General features: G+C 41.0%; 1 protein-coding gene across 1 annotated transcript; it reads right to left on the bottom strand.

Moving 5' to 3' along the window:
* Nucleotides 1-728: 728 nt before the first annotated feature.
* MCMBP (minichromosome maintenance complex binding protein) lies at nucleotides 729-26,651 on the bottom strand. Its single transcript, XM_083506167.1, has 16 exons — nucleotides 26,511-26,651; nucleotides 23,198-23,283; nucleotides 20,876-21,016; nucleotides 19,794-19,835; nucleotides 18,029-18,128; nucleotides 17,040-17,171; nucleotides 16,330-16,481; nucleotides 14,304-14,404; nucleotides 12,789-12,964; nucleotides 9,946-10,069; nucleotides 8,482-8,599; nucleotides 7,656-7,821; nucleotides 3,650-3,783; nucleotides 2,814-2,978; nucleotides 2,005-2,093; nucleotides 729-1,116 (listed from the first exon to the last, which is right to left on the bottom strand). The coding sequence occupies exons 1-16, from the start codon at nucleotides 26,566-26,568 to the stop codon at nucleotides 990-992; spliced, it is 1,911 nt and encodes a 636-aa protein (XP_083362293.1). The 5' UTR covers nucleotides 26,569-26,651; the 3' UTR covers nucleotides 729-989.
* Between the last annotated feature and the right edge of the window lie 43 nt (nucleotides 26,652-26,694).

The raw sequence follows: 26,694 nt of genomic DNA, 5'->3' as shown, positions 1-26,694 counted from the left end.
CCATTGACAGCCACCTCAATATAAGCAAGCTAATACAGGGGTCGGCAAGGTTTACCTTACCTGGGCCAGTTCACTCGTAGCGGAGATCCCTCTGTGGGTTGGATCACGCACGCACAATTGCCAGCATATGCATCTGTGCAGACGTGATTTCCGACATGAGTTCTGGCGCCCCAGAAATGAGCCCCCGTGCCACGCTGCGCCGATTTAGTGCAGCGCGCAGGGAATCACCAAGCGGGTGGCTCAGTTTGGGGGTGGCTCATGGGCCTTAGGTTGCCAAACCCTGAGCTAATGGGACCTCTGGAAGAGGACTTAGTTGCTGAGGAAACGGAAGCCCTTCTGGATGCGGGCTGCCTCTTGGCTTCTACACCCAGGTATGATGGTATGTTGAAAAGCAGAGGCACAAAATCAGCATTGTACCAAGCAGCTGCCTTGGTTTGTCAGGTTTGTCTCATCAGGAGTGCTATGAAGGAGGAGAGATGATTCTGGGGCTATACCAGAGCCTTGCCTGGAATAACCAGCCACTGGCTTAACTGAGAGAATTTTCAGTTAAGTCCTCTGAGGAATGGCTGAATGAAGCTCTCAAAGAACTTGGGGGACTCCATAGGCTTTTCTGATGTGCTTGGCCATTATTCAAGCCTCAAACTCCCACCCAAATAAGGCAGTAAACTTAAACTCACTGAACTGTTAGTGTGAGGCAACGATCACTGCCCTTTAGTAAAGAGAGACACATTTTTTATAGTAAACTTTTAATATCAAACAATAATTGTTCCATTGTTCCTAGTTCAGTTACAAAACAAGCTCCAAAATTTTATGATCGGTGTTAAATCTGTTGAACACCATAAATTGTGTCCAAGTTCGAGAAAACAGCCATAACATTCTGGTACAAATTATCTACAAAACCCAATATAAACATAAGCTAGCACCCTTTGTACTAGCTCCACAGATTAGGCAAAAGTTGCAGTCATCAAAGCAAAATGGGAGCTGTAGCTTTAGAGTTCATTTCCATTTACACACTTCTGCTGCTGTAGTCTCACTTTACGTTGTGCCTCCAACTGCTTTGCTCTGAGCCATCTCTCTCTTGACAACGTCGTCTGCCCAGCGCTCAGAGAAAGGAACCTGCAGGCAAGAAAGATACGTTGTAGAAACGTGTTTTAACTTTGAAACTGTAATCTGTGATCACTCCATATCCCTTAACTGTGCAAGAAAGCAACAAGCTAAACAACTATGCTTCTAGGTCAGGGGTCAGCAAACTTTTTCAGGGGGGCCAGTCCACTGTCCCTCAGACCTTGTGGGGGGGGCAGACTATAAGCCACCCCACTAACTCTCCCCTCCCTTCTCCACAGCACTGGACAAGCCCCGGTGGATCCTTATCTGTGTCTTGTGAGCGGCAGGGGCTGGCAGCAGACAGAAAATGAACAGCTCGCGAAACGGCTGCTTAAAATGGCAGCTGCTCAAGCGCTGCTGCTGCTGGCACCAATAAAGCCCAGCCCCCTTCCTCCCCTAGGCAGGGTGGGAAGAAGTCAGGAGGAGGGAGGGAGGAGGCACCGCCACCGTGTGAGGGAGAGGGAAAGAACACACGTGCTGGCGATCCACACTGCGATTCCCGGACCATTCGCGGGCCAGATCCAGAAGGCAATTGGGCCTTAGTTTGCTGACCCATGTTCTAGGTAGCCCCATAATCCTCCTTTGCATAATCTGGGTCTGCATGACATGTTTACTTAAGTAGATTATACTAATTATATAGTATAGGTTATTTGTAGGCTCCTATGAGTCTAGGTTACATTTCTTGGCAATCCAGGTCAAGAATTATCATAACCAGGACTTTTTTTCAGCAGCTTGCCATAAAAAAAACCTTAGTGACTCTCCAAAAGGAAATGGAGGAAGATAAATGAACAACGGTGGGGAAGAAGGGCCAAGAAGAAAACTGAAGCAGTTAAAGGGATAAGCAAGTCTTCAGCAAATTATGACATCTTGCAGTTTGCTATTCTGCATTTATACTCTCACCTTGCCACAAGCAGAGTTCTATGAAGATCATCAGCTGTGATACTCTCAGGGTCATTTTTACGCATTTCCACAAAATCATCTTCTACTGCCTGTAAGATAAATTGTGTTTTGATTAAATGTAGTGATAAAATTACTGTACTTTTGAAGTATGTTTTAAATTCAAGCTGGAACTACGTAGCAAATTACCTTGCTTGTAGCACAGCGCTTTTGAGGCATGTTGAATTCCAGGTGGGAAGGATTATTTACCCAATACACAAAATAAACATCTACCCCTTTTTGATGCTACTTTTAGCTACTGTAAGGTAGGAATGCAGTGCAGTATTGACAAAATCTTCCACTGAAGGAGGGACTATAGTTCCAAGCCTATATAATGGCAAAGTGCTTTACTCCCAGGTATCCTAATGTTACAACAGCTCCTAATGGGCCTCTACATGGTGCCGTTATCCCTTGAAGACATAAAATGAAGAGTGTGTTCTATCCCACCCAAGAGAAGACGAGACCACATTTGGCTACTCCGCTGCCAATACACACTGTCCGTTCATAGGGATCATGTCCTCCTGCACTTTCTCCCCTTGATAATAGCAACTTAACTGATTCTAGGACAGTTCTTCATATTTTTCAGGAAGCAACAGGCTGAAGCAATCATATCTGAAGTCCAACAAAATCCTCAATGGTAGATTCCCTTTCATTGTTAGGGCAAGGAGTATTGGGGGATAAGGGAGGTGGCAGCCTAGATGGAATGACTCTGTCCCAAACTATATACTCTGCTCGACAAGAGATTCTGGTAAAGCGGAAAGTGCTTTCTCTACCTTGGTCACTTCATCAGATATACTGTAATCCAGCAGTCTCAGCAAGCTTAGATAAATGCGGAACTTGTTGAGGACGGATGGCAGCACTGCTGTGAGAAGGCTGCTCATGTACTCTTCCATGTTGGGGGGAATGAGCTGCGGCTGCAGGTGGACTTGGCAGTCGGACTGTGGAAAGACATTGCATAGCATTACTTCTTTGCTGTTATCAGTTCCATACTATGAGCAATGTGGGTTGTAATATGAGCCAGATGGGCGGGGTAAAAATATTATTATTAATATATTTTTTTATTAAACAATTTTAACAGAACAAATAATCAATCAATATAACCAATTACAATTTTATAACATGCAGAGAATAATATGTGCAAACAAATCAGAGAGGGGAGCTGAGCTTGGGGGTGGGTGAGGAAGGGATGGGAGGGGAAAAAAGGGGGGAACAAAACACAAATATGGTTTAGACTATTAACAAAACTTAGGCAACCCTAAATAGATGTATTTGCTACACAGCTATAACCTGAGGAATGGGGGCTTCTAGAACTAGCCTATCTGGTCTATTCTCTCCATCTACAAATGGAACACCACACATAATGTCTATGATGTGTGGCCATCATCTTCTAACTCTTAAGATTTATGTTGTTCTATCGCTACAGCATCCCAACCTTTCATTTCAAAGTAAATGAGATCTTAATAGCAAATATAGCATATAGCAAATATAGCATAGCAGTTGAAAGTGGCAAGTAGTGATAACACACAAAAGTAGTTGGCCTAGGATAGTATGCTCTTGTTCTTCATTAAGAAGCTTTCAAATGCAGAGGAAAAGTGAAGTATTGCCATACCGGTAGGAGCGATCTGCCCTCTGAAGTGATAAGGACATTAATGTTGCATGGGAATTCCATCTGGTGGTAACTGAAGTCATAATCTACCTTCTGCCAAGTTATCAGGTGACCTAGTGCTGTCACATTGTGGACACCTACAGAAACAGAAGAAAAAATCCTCTGAAATGTAGATGCAAAGTCTTCAGTTTTAAACAAAACACAGTCTTTCAGTGATCAGCTGGAAGTTATTTTGTGCAGTATATTACTATCTGGGAATAAATTATCCACTTAAATCACAAGAATATGTGTTATATTAAACACACACACACACACACACACACACACACACACTTCAGGATGTGGAGTCTACTCCAAGACGATGTAATATTACTGTATGTATCATGGCACTTTCCAGTTCACAGGGTCAAGTCCTAGAATAGATCCTGGAGTATATATTTGGAAGGAGACAGAATGGATAATTATATTTTGCACAAGTATATAGTTTCTGCTGTTATAGCTTTTACTATTCATTCAGTATATCAGTTAAGAATTCCAGGTACTACAGTATCTGTTGAACTAAGTGGTAGAACAAAAAAGAGAGCAATTTCAGCTTTTCAACACCAGACACTAGTCATCTGAATAAGGAGGGTGCTGGAAAGGGGAAAAAAATTAGTGAGAGTTTTAGGGTTCCATGAACTTCCATCTATAAGCAATAGCTTTTGTTTCCAGAAATCTCATCGTTCTTGTTTATTCATTCTTCCCCTGTGCCTGCTGAAGTGCTGCAGTGCCCATTTGCTAGGGTATATATCTCACCAGGTGCGATGGCACCCATCATGTCCAGCTGGAAAAGTGCTGTAACAATCCCTGTGGCCCATGGAACAAGCACTATATTTTTCGCTCTATAAGACGCACCAGACCACAAAACACACCTAGTTTTTGGAGGAGGAAAGCAAGAAAAATAATATTCTGAATCTCAGAAGCCAGAACAGCAAGAGGGATCGCTGTGCAGTGAAAGCAGCAATCCCTCTTGCTGTTCTGGCTTCTGGGATAGCTGCGCAGCCCGCATTCGCCCCATAAGACGCACACACATTTCCCCTTACTTTTTAGGAGGGAAAAAGTGAGCCTTATAGAGCAAAAAATACGGTACTGCTATAGCATCAGTATGATTTCAAAAGAAGCTAAGAGACCAAATATGAAGCTCCAGATAGATGACATGTTTGTTCCCTGATCAGGGGAAAAAAATTAATTCTTCTTTGGCAATCATTCGTAGCTAAGTAAGATGGTCTTTCATGAAAACGGTCTTAACAGTGAGTCCATAAGTGACTGTGGAGGCCAATTCTGGATCCACACGTCCTTCCACAGTGGGGACATAGGTTTCCAGGCGGGAGTTGATCATAGTGAGGGTTTGCCAAATGTGCCTTGCTCTTAGTTTGTTTCTCCTTTTAGCCCTGAGTTTGTGCTTCCTCAAAGTCCATGATACCGTTGGTAAAGGCTGTTCTCCAATTGGAGCACTCAAAGGCCAGTGTTTCTCAGTTATCAGCGCTTACACTACATTTTAAAAGATTTGCCTTTAAGAACCTCTTTAAACTTCTTTTGTTGCCCCCCGGTATTTCACTTTCCATTCTTAAGCTGGGAATAGAGTAGTTGCTTTGGAAGAGTAATCAGGCGTCCAAACTTTAATACAGTGGTACCTCAGTCTACGAACGGTCCTGTTAACAAACTATTCAGGCAACAAACTCCACAAAACCAGAAAAACGTGTTCCGGTTAGTGAACTTTGCCTCAAAGAGGAACGGAAGCCGAACGGTCGAAGAGCACCGGTGGCAGGAGGGGAAGTGTGCCCCGTTTAAGAATGTTTTGGTTTAAGGATGGACTTCTGGAACAAATTAAGTTCGTAAATCGAGGTACCACTGTATACAGTAGTAGACAAGAGGCACTACCACGTAGGTGGTGGCAACTACTATAGCATCCTACTGACCACATTGTACCTACCAACATCTGCTTTTAAAGCAGAAATGCACTACTTGAGCATTCCTTCATTTACTATGTCCCTGAGAAAGAAAGGATTGTGGTAGCAACTCATGGCTGTGGGTGGCTCCTGTTTTTCACATTTGCAGCCTCTTCACCAGGTACCAACAAATGCAGACCAGGCCCTCATTACATGCTCTTTCAAGCGTAGCTAACATTAAGACAAAGTATGATCGCAATATTTTATGATCCAACAGGAGGGGAAAACCTGCTAGTAGAAAAGTTTAAGATAGCCTGGGCATTCTACATAGGAGTTATGAAAATAGCCCAAGAATATTATAAGGAGGTGTCACTGTTTTAAGCCAAGAAACATAACTAAATGACACCAGAAGCTCTATTCTGCCAAGAATGATCTACTGATACAGTGAATTACGGATTTAAGTTTTAGTTTCCCTTAATACAGAGCTTTTCAATAAATGCCTGAGGCTAATACTGGTAATACTGAGTAAGGAAGCTAACCGGATGTTCAGAACTGGCTCGAGCCGGAGGCTCCCACGCTGGGAAAGGCAGCAGTGACTCAGCAAAGCTGGAAACAGCTGCCTCTAGAGCAGCAAACATTCATTCCACCAACGGGCAGAATGGAAGGAATTCCTTATTAAGCCTTCACAAAAGTACACTGTGAAGTGTACTAAGTTAAGTGAAAACGGAGCAAATTCCCACCCGCCATATCAAACACAAGGTAACAAATCGACTGTTCCACGCACATGTCAGGTTGATCAGAACAAACAAGGCATGGAGTAACTGGAACAATGAATTAAAGTGTTAAGCAGATTTAAGTAATGGTTTTAAATTAAAAGGCTTAAGATTTTGTTGGAGCACTGAGCCAAGTTTTTGTGAACTGCCCTGGAAACTCTCAGTGGTGGTACAAAAATCCCTTTACAACAAGCAAATAAAAAAAAAAAATAGTGCTGATCCAGATTTGTCCTTCTGTGAATGGGAGGGCTTGTTCCTTTTGCAAAGTAACTCAAAATCAGTGGAAGTTCCTGCTGGAGGAAAGGAAAGCAATTTCTGTCACTTTTCCTTTCCTCCCAGAGCCACCTTTTATGCTGCAGAAGTCAGCAAAAAAAACTCTCCTTCCAGTTGAGCTGCCAGCTGGCACCTATTTATCAAACCCTCCATCTTGATACTAAGCATGGGATCTGAAAGGACTTTAATCCAAATTTTCTGCAGTACTTTAAGCGCAGGTACTCAGATCTAACCATGCTAATTTGTAAAAACTGGTTAGCTACATATAACATGGGTTGTAACGTATAAGAATTTGTTATCCATTACATAGATAATGGCTTGGATCCTAGGTTGCTACTGTTTATGAAAAAGGGCAACATCCATCAAATTCTCTGTCTGCAGCCTCCTGTGCCATATCTTTACAAAGGAGGTTGCAAAGGCCAAATGGAGGTGGAAATCCCTGTTATGTGAACCCTGCTGTTTGTCGGAAGGGAAGTTATGATATAAGCCAACCAGTGGTTGAAAACCCTGATCTCACTGACATCTTAGATAAAATGTCCAATTATTTCAAGAATTAGGATTGTCAGCTTGAGAAAACACACATACATTTTGGGAGTAGACCACTAGGTTAACCAGCACGAAGGTCCTGCCTGTGGCTTTTGGAATTGGGAGTCTACCCCTGTTATAAAACAAGGATCCCAGCATTATAAGGAGATGAAGTTAGCACTGCTTCCAAACAGAGCAAAATGATCAGACACAAAAGTAGGCGGCAGAAACAAATATAAAGCTACTGTAGTGAAGCTCAGATACTTTGCCCTAAGCAATAAAGTTACAGACTGGAGCCAGTTAGACACACTGTCCAATTAAACTGACACAGATGTGATGACAAAAATGGGTCAACTGAGAGATAACTCTGTAAAATAATGACAGTGCAACCTGAACAGCTAACATTATCCTTTCTAAATGCAGCGATCTGGTTTCTTCTTAATATTTCTGTTAATGCAAGAGAGCTTTGCATTGGGATAATGAATGGATGAATGAAACCCAAATACCAACCTCTAGTGTCAAGCTGTCCTTGCTCAAGCAGAGTCTCATCTATCACAAGGGAGGTATTGCTTGCGAGCTGTAGTACTCCACTGACTAAGCGGTTAGCTGTGTAGTCTTTGTGGGGGTTAAACTTTAAGCAGTTCATGTTCTCTATGGTCATGGGCAGGCGATAGGACTGTCAAGAAAAAAAAAAGTTACAAGTTTTCCGCTAAGAAGTGTTCCTTTGACAGACAAAGCAACACTAAAACAATAACAGAGATATAACAAGTGGGCCAATGCACACACACCAGATTCCAAAGGAAGGATCAAACAGCAACCATGCAGACATCACAAGTTGAATGGGGAATACAAATGTTTATTCTCAATACACTTAGATATGTCATTAGCAAACTTTTTTTAAAAAAGAGAACTGTAGCGAGTTAAGTTTTTTGTGTATTAGTTTTAAAAGATGCAAGTCCTACGTAAGTGTTTACTGAGTTTCCTTAAAGCTCCAAATTATCATAGTACCGTTGAGTACTAAAGATGTTGTGTAAGGCAAAATAAACTCTATTCCAAAAAATATACCATAGAATTCCACATACAGATACTTCATTTCTCCATTTAGGTGTTGGCTACTACTATGACCAAGGAACTGAATGTACTGTTCCAATAGTAGTCTTTACAGCTATTGGAACAGAAATATTGTAGGAAAGTGTGTGCCTGCCTTTTTAAGGTATACTTCTAACACCTCCAGTTCTGCAATGAAGCTTCTAGGTGGCTACTGTATCAACATATACAGGTGAACTATTACACAATCAGTTGCTCCACAAAGCATTTATATATATAGAATTCTTACTGCAGGCACTAGCTGCTGAATAATATTGTATATGTGCTCCGTGTAGACATTATTTCTTGGACAGCCGCTTAAGTTGACTGTGAATTTTCCCAGAGGAAGAACATCTCTTCTTGCATAGCTAGAAAACACACAAAAGAGAAAGCCGACGTTTTGAAATTGCTAGAGTGATTGCAAGAAGTTAGTGGCAAATTCATGATTCATGGTTTTTTTAAAATAAAAAAGCAGATGTCTAGAAGGCTAGAAAGCTCAAAAATTGTTTCCCCTCCCCAAACCCTGTAAAGTGAGCTTCAGTTTTATACATCTGAATACCAGAAGAGACCTCAGCTCCATATGTAGATGGCGAATGATGATTGGGAGCACAGTTGAGGATATCAATGGTTCAGGTGGTAAATTACCCAGAACCTCCAAATTCTCCTCCATAATTATTTCAATCATCAGGAAAGGCTGAGGTAGTTACAAATATTGGCTCAACCTTCCCCTTTTTCACTGACCTCTTAAGAAGGAGAGAAGCCCTGAAGGAATTATATTTCTGGATGGTTTTGTTATTAATGTTTATTGGGTGAGGAGAAGGACAGCTTATGTGTCCAGTTAACTGCTCCTCTCTCAATAGACATTGGAAGGTGAGAAACAAAATATCCAAACTCAAATGTCCAGGTAGAGAAGTTGCCAAGAATGAGAATGAGATGCAAATAACATATGGAACACATAAGACAATCAGGTCCGTAACTTTCTGATGCTATAGGAGCCCAGCCTAGAGGCGAGCTGAAGGCCCACCTTTAGATGATGAAAATAGGGTACAATTTAGTGGAAGTAAATTTGGAGAATTTTTATCCAAAATGTACCACCCTTGAGCAAATTCTCACTCGCTCTTACAAGAATTAGCTGCATCACTTGGGCTCAACTGCTTTCCCACCCTCCTCTGGTGTAGTCAGGAGTAGTAAGTTGGCAGTTAAGTATTGTGCTCAAACTTGGTCAAACTGTGCTTAGTATTAAATATGGTTAGTTGAAACTACCACCAAGCCAAAGCTTATGAAGCTAGTCTGTTTGAATTACCTATAGGTAGGACTAACCACAGTTTAGGATTCAGAGCCAACACTGAGCTGTGGTTTATTGAAACTGAGAGCTGTACTGGTGGAGGAAGGAGAACATGACTCTGAAGTTGGTGCACATAATGAACCATGGTTTATCACACACATGCGCTGCCCCCATTGTTTGAAAGCTTCCCAGAGTTCTTGCTTCCCAGAAATCTTCAATTTCTTGGGCAATGATATACCCAAGGCTATTCCTGTGTATTTGGGTTTAATACATTTAAACATCTGCTCTGGTTATTAGTTCATAGATGTTATTTTATCTCTTTGAGCCCCTGACACTTAAGAATCTGCTGAGCCGCATGCTAAATCCTAAATTTAAAAAGGGTTGTGTGGGGGAAATGAAATGTTCTAAATAGCTGACCAGGTTACTTACACTGTGGAAATGAGATGCAATATAAGGTACTCAGCAGCCAGGCTGTCTCCCAAGAAGGCATGAGTGAGGAAGCCAAGAAGCTCTGCTCTGACTGGTGACAGTTCAGACATAAAACTAGAAACAACTAACAGAGAACAGTAGGGAGTAGACAGAAATACCATTGCCTAACAGTCATATAAAATACAGTTCTTTTTATATGAATGAGTATCAACTGGGGAAAAGACTGGACAACATACAGCTCTATATCCAGCAAAAGAGCAAATTTTGTATCTTGCTGTAAAACTTTGCCCACCTAAGTTTCACACCATGCTACTCTGTCCGACAGTTGGAGCAAAGTTTCTCAACATAGGCCCTTACTATGATTATTATTGGTTCAACATAACTTCTCTCTTATTATATACTTTCATACGACACTAACCAATACTATAAGAAATTTGGTCTGCAAAAGCAGTACATAATTACACAAGCCAGAACACTATTTATGTGTTTGTGTGTTTAAAGAATATAGATTACACAAAAACACGGGGAGGTGTCTGTCATTACAAAGAGCACAGAACTTCAGAATACTACCACCAAGAGGCAAGAAGAGCATAGTTGGATTTGGATCTTGCATGAAGAAGAGGTGACTCTAACCCTGAAGGAAGATACTGTGCTACAGACTGGCCTCCATGAGCCAGTCCGGGCTTGAATTCGAGAGGTCTGCTGCTTAGCTTCTGGTCTGTGGGTGCCCTCTGCAGGACAGGACCAATGAACACATTGGCGTACATGCAGCAGCATCACTAAATGTTTGGGGAGGCCACTTGTCGGTCACATTTTCATGTAACGCTAAAGCATAGTTTAGCACAATATGAATGTGCAGGACAGGCACTGGGCTGCATGCTTCCCCTTATCTTTTGCACACACAGCTGGGAGGAGCTGTTTGCAAGCTTCTGCTCTTGATTTAAGGTGCAGCTTGCAGATTCATCAGGATCTAGAAATGTGCTTAGCCTTAACTATGGTTTGTTCAGCAGGCCACTGTCAGTAATTATGGTCTGAAATTGGCTTGTTTGAAAATCAACCATGGTTAATATTAACCAAAGTGTAAATGAAAGAGCAGCTGTGGTTATGTAAAAGCAGAAGCTGCATGCGAGAAAGGATGGGAGCCTAAGATGCAATGTAGCCAATTCATACAGCACTCAACTATGGCTCAGTGGAACATGCAGATGTAGACATTAAAACAGCATGTTGTACATGGATTATGTGGAGGGTTGTTTTAATAATGTCTCATTTTTAATCTTAATTTGTAAACTACAGAGAATATAAAAATGAAAGGTGGCATATAAACATTTTCTAATCTTTCAGTCCTTGGGAGAGTGCGCCAGGGGCCAAATAATGTTTCAAATCTACCTCTGAGTGGGCAGACCTCCCTCTGTAGCCTGCACCTTACAGAATTCAGTAAAGGAAAAGGGGTATGCCATGGGAGAGCAGGGAAAGGTATTAGATCCGAAAAAGTCCCAGTCTCCTGACATTATGCCCCCCAAATGAGTAAACATATACAAGAAAGAGCAGGTGGTAACAGACGCCCCCCCCCCGAAAACCCCCCACTGCTTTATGCTCCCTTTTGTCCTGCAGGGCACCAAAAAGGTGTTTGCCCTTCAGTTCTCCCTCTCCCACACTGTTTGGATTGCTCTGTAAATAAATAACAATTAAGAAAGTAGTACTGATTATATTGTAATATTTTATCTTTACTCATTACTGTCTACTTTCAAACACAGGAATGAATGGTAACTTGAATTTGGACAGAATTGAAGCTAATAAAGCAATTTATTTATTAATTTTCTTCCCCTTTTATGCAAACATTTCTCTAGCGAAATTCAGTGCCCACATAATAGCTGGCATAACCCACACTTTTAATTAACACTTGTGCTTAAATGAGAAAATTCAATGTATAAAAAACCCCACCCAATTTTCCTTAAACAAAGCTGGGAAATACGGTACATAATCATTAATATGAGCTTTGATTTTTTAGGAGGCTGGCTTCTGCCTCAGAGAAGCATCTAGAAGGGCAACAGCTGTTGTGGGGGGAGAAAGACTTTTACTCAATATTGTAATTAAGAGTTGTTTCCTCAGCTTCCATTCCTTTGCTGAAAAACAGCTGATTTGGATTCGTGAATCCTGTTCACAGTGAATCCCTCATTAAAGGAAACTGAATGGTTTTTGAGCCAAGGGACTTAAATATGCTGTAGGATTCATAACTACCAGCTATGTTTACAAAAGGATTCAATATGCTCCGTCTCCACCAAGGATCTCATAGTAAAACTTGTAGCCAAAATATAAACGACTTGCGTAAAGAAGAGAAACTACTAAAAAAAAATACAAGTGCCAAGAAGCAAAATCAAGCTCAGTTAAAAACCAAAGAGATCAGTGTTGATAGCAACCTTCTTTAACTATTTGGAGTATGGATCTTTGTAACATACACACTATAATCCCATGTTTGCATATTTCATATGCATTTGTTCACCAGCTAAAAGTACAAAATGTACACCAGAACTGTTGCTACAAGTGGTGAGCAATGGTTACTTAGGACTGGCATGGGGGGCCTTTTTCCAGGAATAAGCTTATTTCAAGTCACATTTCTCAAATAAAAAAAACCCTGGCAATGCCAATGTATTTGTGGAAAATCTAGAAAAACCTTAAAATCAAAGGCTTCAAAGATGTTTAGTAGAATACCTTTGTGATCTGAATATGCAGGACTCTGGGAACAAGCTTATTTCTTTGTGAATGAGGAAGTGGAAACAATAAAGTCCAGTGCAGACATTCATCAGTAATGAGGTAATCTTTCTTTTAATAGCTTAACTACTTACAGCTCTTGCTTTCCTCTTCATTAAGGCAGGCAGGCAATAATGGATTTATGTGTTGAAGTTTCTGTGCTAAAATCACATGGATTCTGGGAACTAATGAGGCTGGGGGACTATGAACCCTCTGTTCTTCCATTGTGTCCATACATTCCATAGACTCCACTGGAGAGGATGAATTCTCCCTAGTAAATAAAAACAGCCAAGCTTAAGACTCATTTCGTGCAGTTATACAGGTGCTATCAATGAATACAATGACATATAAAATAGAGCGGGACTAAAAAACATACACCATGAAAATTGGGAGGGGCAAGTCCTACTGGGAAGGACAGCTATTACAAGGTTTCAACCCCACTTACAATCAAAACCTGCCACCATGTACTTCTGTGGGAGGAAGCTATAAGCTCTACAGGGGAAGGTATTATACATAATAGGCCTCTTTGCTATGGTGCTTGAGGCCGAAAGGAAAAAGGTAACATGGCTAGAAACCCTTCCCAATGTTGCATACACAGAACACTTCCAGGATTCTAACAGAGCTATCCTAAGTGGGGTCTGGAGTGGTGCCAGTGTGGTGACTGGCATGGATGTGGAAGCCAACTAGGTCAAGACGTGTGTGTATGCCTTGTAACTTTCCACAACATCAACTCCAGACTGAAGGACCCATAGATTGGTCTGGGGGGTGGGGGCTTCCTGCTTGCTACACTGTCAACAACATAGCTGAGCTTGATTAATGAAGGAAGAGGTCTTCCTTCTGACATTGCCTGTCACCCTCATAGCGCTGTGTGTTTAAGGAGACAGCAGGGCATGTACAACTCTGCTGTCAGCACCATAGTAAAAGCTGAGCTTAGTTTGCTATTGCAAAAACTGCATCATACTTCTGCTTATTTATACAGTGGTACCTCGGGTTAAGAACTTAATTCGTTCTGGAGGTCCATTCTTAACCTGAGGTACCACTTTAGCTAATGGGGCCTCCTGCTGCCGCCATGCCGCCGCTGCGTGATTTCTATTCTCATCCTGAAGCAAAGTTCTTAACCTGAGGTACTATTTCTGGGTTAGCAGAGTCTGTAACCTGAAGTGTCTGTAACCCGAGGTACCACTGTGCTGTGAATTTGGTTTAAAGAACATTTCATCATCTTTATGGTGTTCATAAACACCTTCCCCATAATTCTATGAAGTGGGAAACTGAGGCTGAGAGACATACAACAAATACACAGAAGAGGTGGGACTCTAACCCAAATTTCCCCCCACTCTTGTCCCACCCTGTCCACTGAATTGCACTGGAAACAAAGCAGGATCAGCTTGTAGACTGCCAGCAATCTTCAAAAGAAAGATACTGATATAAATTTCCTCTCTGTTTCAGTTCTGAAGCACACAAACCTAAGGGTTAGGGACACACTGCCATTACTATACTGATAAATTACAAATAAAATACTTAAATGTTGTTTGTAGCTCAAAGCTGTGCGCCTTCATCATTATTATCATTAATAACTGTAAATGTGGATCCTATTAACATTAAAATATTACCTGTCTTCGTTGTTCACCATGTTCAGGACTGGATCGACAGATAAAATCCCATACACCTCAAGAACATCATTCACTTTGAAACTATCCCCGTTTTCATATATCTGTCACAAAGAGTATTTTTAAGAGAAGAGACAGATTATAGTAACATAATGCATAGAGCTGAATATTAAGCTAGGACTTATCTTTGCAGGAATGAGCAACAGCAAGTAGGAATGGATGAATCCTTCAATTTCAGTTTCTTCCAGATGCTCATTCCTCCAATATCAAGTTCAGTTCTTCACTTTTCTGCATCAGTTTGTGAATTTCTTTTTAAAACGGTCTCCCAAAAATTCACCAACATTTTAGTGCTCATTTCTCCTAATACACACATTTCTGTAAACCTCTTCTTCTAATGTGTATATTGCTTATGTTATTTTCACTAATATATGCATGTTTTATGTATACTGTCCCCTAATTATACACTTTTATGCATACTGTACATAATTTGGGTTGAAAACTGCACAGCAAAATTCAGAGAAGCGAGATAGCTGCATTTCAGCTCACATATTGTTTTGGGTTCTGCAAATTAGGTAGGTTCACATTTGCAGTGTGAACTGAATTTCTGCCTCATTCCTCACAAGAAGTCTCATACTCTTGCGCTTTCCCTTCTTTCTTTTGGTATGGCTGCAAGGAGGACTCTGGAAGCGTTTGCTTCTGCTTTTGGATTAACTGCAGCTTGTCACAGTGTCTGAACGCAGACAAAATGTGGTTAATCTTAACTATATTGCACTGGGGGGGAAAAGCAGATTTTGAACTCTGGATTATGAAACTGGTTTGTTTCAACAAACCATAATTAAGATTAATTGCAGTTTAGGACTTTAGGACTTTGAGTAAACTACAGTTACTCAAAAAGAAGCAACAGCTTTAGATCTTTTCTTTGTGACCACAGTAGATGAGAAGAGAGGGAAGGGAGTGCACAAACCTGAGGCTTGCTGCAGCTCATTCCTGTAACAATAAACCATCCAAATACAAATGGTATCTGAAGAAGTGTGCATGCACACAAAAGCTCATACCAATAACAAATTAGTTGGTCTCTAAGGTGCTACTGGAAGGATTTTTAAAATTTTGTTTCATCCAAATACAGCCAGTGTGTTTCTCTAGCAAAATCATAAAGTAGATCTCAACATAACTGTAGAGACTTAAGAGAGCAAGCAGAAGTATTGATTTCTTGCACATTTTATTGTATCTGCCACTTCTTGGTTGCAGACATCTCTAATAACTAGCTGCATTTTACCCATTTCCATGAGTTCAGCACTGAACTTTACTCTTTACAGAGAATATATTAATCATTTCAGAAATATGCAGCAGTAATGGCCAGAGCTGCATAACACACAACCTGTTACTAATCAACATGCACAACCCCCAGCACAGACACCAACTGTCGGTCTACTTCTTAGCTCACATTCCAGTTTTTGGAGACCTACTTTGGAGATTTACGTATTGCCATTTATTGTGTGAGATAAAAGTATCCTGCTGTTTCACCTATGTCAACTCACATAAAATATATGATCATGGTTTTTTTTTTAAGAATGCACATATAACTTCATCTGAATAAATAGGATTAAAGGAACATGACATCTCAAGTCTCTGCTTATGTGAGCACAACTGCAGCTACACATACTTCTGTGTTCTGAATTATAATAATATACCTTAGGTCAACAGTGCATTTAATGGCAGGATTTATTTTAAGGATTACATTATTTTGGTTTTCTTAAGAACAGAAGAGCCCTGCTGTATCAAGCCAGAGGCCCTCTAGCCCAGTATCCTGTTCTCACAATAGCCACATAATGGCCAACCCAGATGTCTCTCAGAAGCCTGCAAACAGCACCTGACTGCAGCCACACGCTCACTCTTATGACTCCCCAGTAATGGGCATTCAGAAGCTTATTATCTTCATCAGTGGAGGTGGAACTTAGCCTCCATATTTCATCCATGGATTTATAATGTAAATGAGGTAATGCTTAATACCGCTTGATAGGCTTATTACCTTCACAAGACATGCAGGGCCTTTCTCTCCTGGAAGTGGAAAGTTTAGATCTAGCGGAGGTGAGCAATTTAAGGAGATCGTCTGATGTCTTGCAGACGCTTCTGTTTCTAATCGCTTTGGCTCTCCACTCCCATGGATATCAGGCACATTTCCTGCAAGTTAGAAAAAGTAGTTTCTAATCAAAGTCCAATCAAAGTTGAAATTAAAACTTCCAGTTTTTCAAAGAAGCTTTAAAAGGCCAGAGGTTCCCTACCACAGCTTTAAAATGTGCTGAACTACAAGGATTAGGGTAAAAAAAGTAAATGTTGTAATGGGGTGCATCCAATGTAGTGCAAAACTAGAACCATACAGTACTTGTTTTGCTGGTGAAATATTTTGCACCAGTAGAATATTGTTGTGCAAGAGAATGCATAAGCAAGATGCTGGTAACTTTGTTGCACCACAGATTGCACAATCAGTTGTGCAAGTTTCCACTAGCACAGCTGCTGCGCTGGATTCCTCTGTTATGCAATATTTAAAACTCACCAGTCCATTAGTGCAAGAGTCCTTGATCTAGTGGAGAGAGAATCATAGATGCAGCCCAATAAGTGGGTCAGAGTACCAAAAAAATATGTGCTTCAATAAAACAGCTATTCAGCCATACGACTTTAGTGTGTTTTGGGTGTAAGAAGAACTTAAAATAAAACCATCAATGTCTAATTAGCTGATACCCAGATGTTGCTCTCTCTGTTTAGATGGATGCAACTCCATATCTTCATCTTCCTCATAGCTTCTCTTGTGGCGACTTGGTGTATAGGATGTCGAAGGGCAAACTCGAGCTTGGCTTGCACTGGTATAGGCTTAAATCTCAAGTTAAGGACAATAGCATTTACTGATGTGATCTACCCAGCATAATTTGATTTGGTATTTCAATTGTATGGAATGATTTAAAACAAAAGGAGGCAGGGAAACAAGGCACCATCCTCTCATGGGATGTATACAACAATAGAACATATTCCACATGTAGCCTTAGGCTATAGAGAATTGTGAAAATAACTTGCATCTACTTGCATATGAAACTCCTTAGGAACATTTTCTATCTAATCTAACAGACTCCATTGAAGTAACATAATTCAGCCTCAGTTACAGGATTAACCACAGCTAATTAGTAATTACCCAACATACTTCCACTAGTTGAGTTGTTTTACTGGTCTTAAAGCTGTATTCAAGCTTGCCTTTCTCCCTCCTAAAGTTAATCTACAATGTATGCTAAATTTGACAAGATTTGTTATTTTTTGATTAACCACCAGAGGGAGTCATACTTTTCAGAAGACTTCAATTTAACAGTATTCTAAAATTTTAAAAATGTACAAAGCTACTCATCTGCTTGTGTAGACATGCCTGGAAAAAACTGACCCTACATTTTTATGGAATAATTAAAACAAAACAAAACACTTCAACTTTCTTTGTAGGACAGTACAGCACCTTTTCTTCAAATTTCAAGGCACTTCAATCAGATAGCTCAGTCGGTAGATCATAAGGCTCTTAATCTCAGGGTTGTGGGTTATATTGAGCAAAAGATTCCTGCATTGCAGAGGTTGGACTAGATGACTCTTGTGGCCTCTTCCAACTCTACAATTTTTTTCCAACACCCCACATTGCATATATAATTTTCTATATATCAGCATACAGCACTGTCAAAGAACTGCAAAGGATATTTCTTTCACCCATGCCGACTCTCCAGGCACTGGAACACAGTATAAAGTCTGTCTGTCTCCTGTTACTATTTGTTTAGGGTTTAAGTCTATTTCTTGGTGAGGCTAGAAATGAATCAAGTGACATTACACAACATTAGAATACGAGATATCCAATAATATTTGGCCACGTTCACTTCAAATAATTCTATCCTACTTGGTCAGTTGTAACAGAAGTTAATCTACTAGAATATTGAGAGTACCAAAGTATTTTTGTTTCAAAAAGGGTTGCAGATTCATATAGTGGCACTCCTTTTCACACTAAGATACAATATATTCTGTTCTTCTAACAACCATCTTCATGATGCAGCTGATGCTTTAAACCATTTTAAATGCAAGAACAAAACATCTGCAAATAGTTTTCCTATTATGGAACAAAAATCATGCAGGTTTTATTCTTAGAAACTGGAATAACTGCTTCATCATAATCACAGTCACAAAAATAAATAAATAAAATGGGCTTATTTAACAATTTGATATTATATGCCATAATGACTCATCAATGTTTGCATCACTCAGACAAAACCCCCATTATAATGTAAGAATCAAAGCTCAAATTAAATTAAAATGTTGAATCAATCAATATACTTTAATAAAAGCCTCATTCTCTGGATGCCAAATATTTATGTAGCCAAAACGGCAACATCCATGTGCAAGAAGGATGTATCAGCAGGTGTGGAGGAATCCCAAAGTTTGCAGGAGTACCAATCAAAATATTTAGGGGGGAATCTAAAAACGGGAGGGGGGTTGACCTAAAATGACCCATGGAAGACTGAACTAGCTCACTAGCCATAAAATGCTGACTGGGTTTGAGAAATAACAGAGTGAAAATGAGGATCTTGAAGAAGAGCATGGCTGGTTTTTGGGAAGCCTGAAAATGAGACTTTACACTGCGATATTTTATTATGGATTCTATCTGTTTATAACTAAATCTCAAAGCTTCAAAGAACTGTGACTTTTCAGATAACCATCTTAATAAGAAAAATAAACATTCTGTGGCAACAGCATCATTGCAGCATGAGCTTTCATAATCAAAAGCCTACTTCATGCATCTGATGAAGGTCTTGTCTTGTTCATGAAAGCCCATGTCACAAGACTTGTTTTTACAGCAGCAGACCAATGTGGCTACTCTCCTAGAATGTAGGCATAAATGAGACTTTCTCTATTTTTTAAAAATGAAAATGAATTCAGTACTAGATGCACCAAAAGGATCAGATCATCAAAACCTTCTACAGTTTGATAGTCTGTTCTATTTCCACTTCACTGTCTTGTTTGTGTAATACAGGACAGAGGCATTATCAAGTACACCACTAAATACATTCTTAGTTGTAGTGCTGTAATCAACTTTTTGCCAATACAGAAAAATATCCCTGCATGCATATCCTTGTTGAAATAAACTTATTTGAAGTACTATTTTTTTCTTTAGGGAGAGGTGCAAGAGAAGCATGGCAGAGGCACATATATATGGGACGATTTATTGCACAGAAGTAAGAAACATTACTCGCAAGGTTCAGGTTTATCCCTTTAAAACCTACACTTAAAAACCCCAAACTGCTAGATGTTTTATTCAAAGGGAGGAATTCAATGTCACTCTTCTAATCGTTCTGTCAGTGCAAGCATTACAGCTTGCCCAACCAAACCATCTCCCCTATGGATTCTGGGGATTATTCAAACCCAAAACCGAAAATGGGCAGGGGGACAAGGAGCTATATTTGCCATATTATCACTCACCCCACATTCTGCTACATCTCTGTATTTTCCAAAATGCAAAACCTATTAAAAAGAAGACAATGTGAGATCACTGTTGTATCCTACATCAGTTCACATTCATTTCTATGCATAACAGAAATCTCTTCAGTTGTGGTTATGCTTTAAGTATTAGCATTGCACTACATATTTCAAAGTAAAGATCAAAATAAATCTGACAAAGAATTGAATATGGGAAAAATTCTGGCCTATAGCCCCCTTCTGAAAGCAGCTACAAAATACTCCTACAGATGAAGAGCTAAATCATGATGGCTTGTGGCTATGCCTGACACAGATGTTCAGGATCTATTGGGAGGCTAATATTCAAAATATGATTATGTAAATTTCATATTAAGAAGGGCACACCCCTTCAGTTATACCAATAATTGATGTGGCGGCCTTGCTTCCCAAGAGGCACCACTGAACCTTCTGCCATGGTAATTAATATGCAAAGCAGTTCAGCTGAGAGCAAGTCCAAGATAGTACTTTTATGCCGCAGACATGCCTGTTTCTTTAAAGAGACTGAGACCTGAAAGTCGTCCATCTAAGTAGGGTCTTCTCAGTCTTAGTAGGAATATCTGTAGGTCTCAGTCCTTGAGTAAATCACTGCATATGCCCAGCACAAGAAATGCCAGGGTTTGGAGCATGTTAATGATGAAGCTATCCAGAGTTAAAAAAGAAGGAAGAATCCTCTTTCTTAAGGAGGAAGACTGATTACTCACCATCCCTGCACACTCTCCTAATTTCAGATTACTCAAGCATGGGGTGCTCTTCATTGATGAACTGCTGAGGGATTTTTAAAAGCATGGATTCGTTGCTGATACCCTGTGTGTGTCAGGAGAACTTGTGGAAAGGGAAGTGGCTGGTTTCCCCCCCTCTTTCACCCTCTGTCGAACTTCTGCAAAAGCCCCATGTGAAATGGAACAATAAGCAGAAGATTTGAGAGAGGAGGTGGATGATGGCCACCATAAATCATGGCTGATTAGTAAGGCAAGCACACACAGAGAGAGCACGTATTTGTGCATGTGATAAAGCAATAAGGACCATAATAAAGAAGAACCACTTACACATGATTTAGTATGTATGTCAATTGTTTCATAAACATTCATATAAAATTCAGGATCAAACATATCTTGAACCATACAGCGAAATTTCACTAAACTGTTTGGCTTCAGATAATGTAGAGGGACATCATTCAATGAAGGCACCTGTAGAAGAAAATATTGAATTACTGCTACTTTCACATGACATATACAGAATTTTACTCTTTAACAAAACCTTAATTTATATAGTAATTAGGAATCATGAGGAAATCAATCTATAAAAAAATTATAATGTATATTCTTTAGCAATCTAGCAGCAGCCTTATTGTTTGTTTACATCAGCCAGTGGAAAAAAATGTTATCAAGTTCACAATAGTTTTACTACTGTGTATAATAGATAATCGGTATAATAGATAATACAGATGTGTTTTCTAAGATAGCTCAAGCTTTTTAGAAGTCTTTTACTGCTAGATTTTGACCTGGGAAATGCTGTGGCTCTTTGGTTAAACCACTTCTGCTAACATCTACTTTTCTTTTTGTTAACTGCAGGTGCTAAGAGCCAGGAACAGATCCATAGCATTTTGAATAACAATGATAAGCAGTAAAACTGTATTAATACAGCACGGTACTGTCATCATTCAAACCTTCATTTTCTGAATTCACTGTATGCCCTCCATTACAAGGCTTAATTGCCAATTATCCGGTCTCTCAGGCTATCAGGCTGCTGAGCTATAATCACACTTCAGTTTACTCTTTTGTACTTTGGGGATGGGGATGAATTTACCAGAGAACATTGATGTTCAAATATTTAATCTCAACTAAGCCAACACTGAGTGTCATTCAAACAACTTGTCATCAGAAATAGTGCTCTTTCTGGAATGCTTATTATTCTAATCTGGCATGCTCATGTGACTTCCCCTTTGTGTTCATGTCTAATTCTACCTACAACATATTTTTACCCTAAACTCCCAGGTAGGTGGGTACAGGTTGGCAGCCTAGGTGTTAGTTAAAGTTGGCACAGGGGAAAAGCAAGGTTGTGCCTTTAACAGCTATAAGGCAGAAGTTTGACAGGGTAAGCTTTTCCTAGTATGGAAATACATTTGTGGGAAAAGCTTCGCTATGATTATATTCAGTCTAATTTTGTGTTATGACATGTCCGTCTCCCATGGCAGCCATGTTGTGACTGGCATCCACAATGCTCTCTCAAAATCCAAAATTTGCCCAGTAGTTCAAAAGGGTTTGTGGCCCCCTCTTCTACAGTATGCCACTGCGAAGACTTATCCTACAGCAGGCATCCCCAAACTCGGCTCTCCAGCTGTTTTGGGACTACAACTCCCATCATCCCTAGCTAAAAGAACCAGTGGTCAGGGATGATGGGAACTGTAGTCCCAAAACAGCTAGAGGGCCGAGCTTGGGGATGCCTGTCCTAGAGGCTAAGAAACACAGCTGCCAATGCAATGAAATTAATCAGGCAGAGTAGGCAATTCTGCATCCTGACTATTCCTGCTCAAAATAACTCTAGAGGAATTAACAAAAACCCTGACCAGCCTCCACCAGCCACTTCCTATTCATATTTTTGTGTCTTATCATTAGGCTAACAATACCTGAAAGTCCCAGTTATACGTGAGGTATCTAATTAGAGGTGCATTCAACTTACTGTCTTTTCAATGAAGTTGAAAAGTTAACTCTTCTCTAATAAAGATTTTCAGTTCCTATTGCAGTTACAGTGCAACCCTAAACATCAGATATGCCAAGTGGGAGAAGTTAGGATGTGGTATGTCGTCCCACTCCCAAAATGAGGTGCCCTTAAGCTGATGTAAATAAATTACCCCAGTGTATCTGCTTACGCCGGCTGAAGGAAAGCCCTGGTGGCGTAAATTAAATTGGCTTAAGTTATGCTGGTGTAAAGGGCAAAAAGGGGGCATGTCAAGAATGGGAAATGTGTGCAGGGAGAGGGATAAAGAATCTTATGCTGCATCACAACTCCCTTAATTCATTGGTTTTACCCACAGAACTTGGTGTAATTCACATCACCTAAAATGCAGGTGTAACTAAATTCCCCCAATAAGAGTCAATGAAAGGACAGAAAATGAAGGTTTGCACTTCCCCATCAACCAGGAGCACTTAGAATGCAATTTAACTTAGATACGCCTTTGCATCTGCTTGGTTAGGACTGCTCTGCCCATCTGCATGGAGCTTTACAATCCTTTTAGTAGTTTTTCTCAGTTCAGTTCGCAAATTTATTAAAAGCAATGTTACAGGGAGATATTGTGTAAAACACAAGAGTACTGCCCCCAAAGCAAAAGGGTAGGACCTAGATGTGTAAACAAGTAAGCTCATTTTTACCCAGTTAGTAGCATTATTTTCTTTCAGCTTCTCTCTGAAGTATTCCGTTACTTTTCTCTCCCATTCAGGATTCAGACTATTTTGAGCTAGAAAAAAACCAAATGAAATTGAACTATTTCAGAACATTCAACAATCCTATGTATTTGGGCAATAAAACAAAATCCTGGCAACTGCAAACACAATTGTTGTAAGAATATTGTCAGATAGCATTAGTTATTGGAAAAAATAAAGAGCTTGATTCAAGTAGTAAGGCTAACATTTATTAGTATTGGAGACAGCATGCATCTGAATACCAATTGCTGGAGTTCATGAACAAGAAAAATGCTACTGCATTAAATGAAGGAAACTGAATATTTAGACTAGAGATAGGGAATGTGTGGCCTTCAGATGCAGCTGAACTCCAACTCCCATCAACTTATTGATTCCCATCAACTCTAGGCAGTATGGCCAGTCTTCAGCGATGATGGGAGTTGTGTTCCAGCAACACATGGGGAGTCACAGGTTCTGAATCCTCGATTTAGTCTGTCAACCAAATGTGGGGTGAAAAATTTTCAGAAACAGAAAATTTTCCAGTGTTTTATTTTTCAGGAGAAAAACAATCAATTTCACAAGTTCACTGTTAACACTGAATGGATGCCAATTGCAAATAAAATATTAGAGAATTGCAATATCACATAAATGACAGCTGGCCACATCTTATTTCTTGTGTGAGGTTTCCAAGTACTGGGCAGCCTTTTGGCTATCAGGCACTTAGGAACTTACAGCAGCTTCAAAACCATTTTGCTGTTTGCAAAGGGCTTTAAGGCAGCTCCCACGCTCCTGTTAGAGCCTCTTTGAAATATCGCTCTATGAAGCAGCTCCACACTTCTCCTTTAAGCAAACAAGTGGTAGAGAGATGGTGAAAGTGCAGAAAGATCTGAATCAATGAACAGTGTTCAAAACTCCCGTTGTTGAAGGCGCATTTTGTAACAGGGAATTTCATTAGCGTGAACAGTTTCTGAGCTCTGGGCACAATACTGTGCCTAAGATTTCAGATTAAAACTGCAAAGTAGAAGGAAAGGAGACCTTTTTCTGCCTCCCCACTGCCAGCTACTTTCTGAAGATTGGAGAAGAGACCCTCTTAAGAATATTAGGGGGGTGGGCAGGGGAAGGACTAGACCATGTGAAAAACAAACATAATATTTTAGCTGCATTCATTCATTTTCAGCTTTGTGTTCTTGTTATTAAAAAGTGCACCTAGACATTCCATTGTTGCGCTCATAACCTAGATTTAAGGTGCCATTTAGTGCCTAGCTTTCATATCTCAGTTTCTTTTCAGCTGATGAGTGGGGATTAAATCCTGCTGCCTTGGCTGCACAATCTGGTTTGCTTCTAGGAACAGGGCATGCAGCCAATGCAGGGCTGGATGCTGTTCTCCCGCCCTTCATGATGTGGTTTGGGGGAAATGGCCATGGGGCCAAATTGGATTCCATGGAGGCGCAAGATTGACCCATGGGCAGGAAGTTATCCACCCCTGCTCTATAGCATCAGGAAAGTCTCCCAAAATTTCCCAAATATTCCACATCACCGTCAAATAGGATTGATATATACTTATATGTCATGAAGATCAATCTGTCCTTGCCAATTAACTAAGTAGCTGTTGCCTCTGAAAAATTCTAGACAGTAGAAAGACAACCCAAACCCTAGTTGGGTAGCAGTGATGTGTGATGGAGGCACCACTGCATCTGTCACTCATGCTGGTCAGAGAAGAAGGCCAGCAAGATGGGGGAGGGGGAGGTAAATCACCCTCAAGTGATGACAGGGGTGGCTCACAATTCAGAAGACCCTGGGCTGGCTTATCCCCTCTTCTGAAACACACTCCATTTTGGTACTCCTGCTTGCCTGTACTTTTAGTGGACTGAACAGAAATATCTACAGTAGTGGAATCCAGCAAGGCTGGAGGGATGGATTCCCCAACCAATCTAGCCTGCTGTCTCGTCTGGTGTGAAGGGCGGGGTGGGTAGGACAGCCAACTTAGTCGCTATGCAATCTTGCTTAGTGCCCATGCATGTACACAGAGGAAGCCAAGCAAAAACCATTCAATTTTACTACCTGCTCACAATGTATTGAGCCCCCTTCTAAGGTTACAAAGGCTTTGTGCCCCCACTTTCAACTCGCTGGTAGTTACAAAAACCAGAAGTTATTATGTGAGCTAGAAGCTAGAACCTGGCAGACTGGAGGCTAGGCAGCTGGGAGACAGAGCTGTGTGTGATTTCTGCTGGAATCCAAGGATGGGGCTATGGGAGAAGCAAGACCATCTTAGGGTGTGTTAATGCCACAAACCTCTCCATCATAGACTTGGATCATATATATGTGTAAATTAACCATATACCCTAAAGACAGCAGAGTCTCTGCTATACTTCATTCTGAAGGAACATGATCTGGAAAAGCCTGGAACCCCTTGAATCTTACACTGCTCTGAGATCGTGGTGGTGTGCAACAATACAAATTCTGTACTGCAGAAGATATTAGGCATTCGTTTCCTTAAAACATATGTTTACAACTTAATTGTTACTATAGCAGGCTGTCGTTATTCATACCAATCAATAAGCTACTTGATTTTAGTGGCTCTTTTTTGGTTGTTTAAATCAATGGTCATTTATTTCAATTGCCTTGGTTTAAACTCACACATCCTGGGAGACACAGACACACCAGTTAAATACCCCAGCAACTGATGCTGGTAAGGAACAAAACATGTAGAAGCCAGACGGCGTGGTATTTACCTGCCTAACTGGGCTTTGACATGCACCAGCCTAATACCACGTCCTCACTTTATTCTGACAGAGGGCTCTGATCTGGCGATTACCCTCGGAGGGGAAAAGTGATGCTGAAGGCTCCTTGGAACCTCCCGATTCTTTAGCACTCGAAAAGGCATACTACACATGCTCAGAGGCACTCTTATCCCCGTTCCTGGTCTGCTTTCAGGGCGCTTCACAACCACAACAGCCGAGCTCTGCCATGCGATCCCGCCGAAGAGTGGGAGCCGGGCGTCCGCTGCCCTCTTGCTGGGCAAGGCCGAGCTCCCCGCTAACGCCTTCCAGCTCTGCCCAGCTAGGCCCACTTTGCCCTGCCGCCCCTCCGGCTCCCTCCATGCGCAGCCGACCCCTTCTTCCGGGTTGATCCCGGCCCAGCTGGCCTGTCTCAGCCCCGGCTCCTCGTCCTCCTCCCTCGCTTCTCTTTCCCGAAGCCTTCTCGGCTTTACTTGTTTGCCTCGCCGCCCTCCCAAGTCCCCCCCCCCCCTTCTCCTTCTCCCTCCTGTTCCCCCTTCGCTTACCGAAGATGCCTTGCACGATACTGAGGGGGCAGTTCAGCCAGTCCGCCACACACGGCATGTCGTCGGCTCTCGGACTAGGAGGCACACGCGGGTTTTCACCGACGGTCGCTCAGTATCCCTCCGACGGCGGGCAATGGCGCGCTTAGGCGGGCTGGTGCTTCGCGAAGAGGCGTTGTCGTCGTCG

This window comes from Podarcis liolepis, assembly GCF_965112155.1.
Source record: "Podarcis liolepis genome assembly, chromosome: 5".
NCBI classification, from domain to species: Eukaryota; Metazoa; Chordata; class Lepidosauria; order Squamata; family Lacertidae; genus Podarcis; species Podarcis liolepis.
This window is presented reverse-complemented; position numbering and strand designations above follow the sequence as displayed.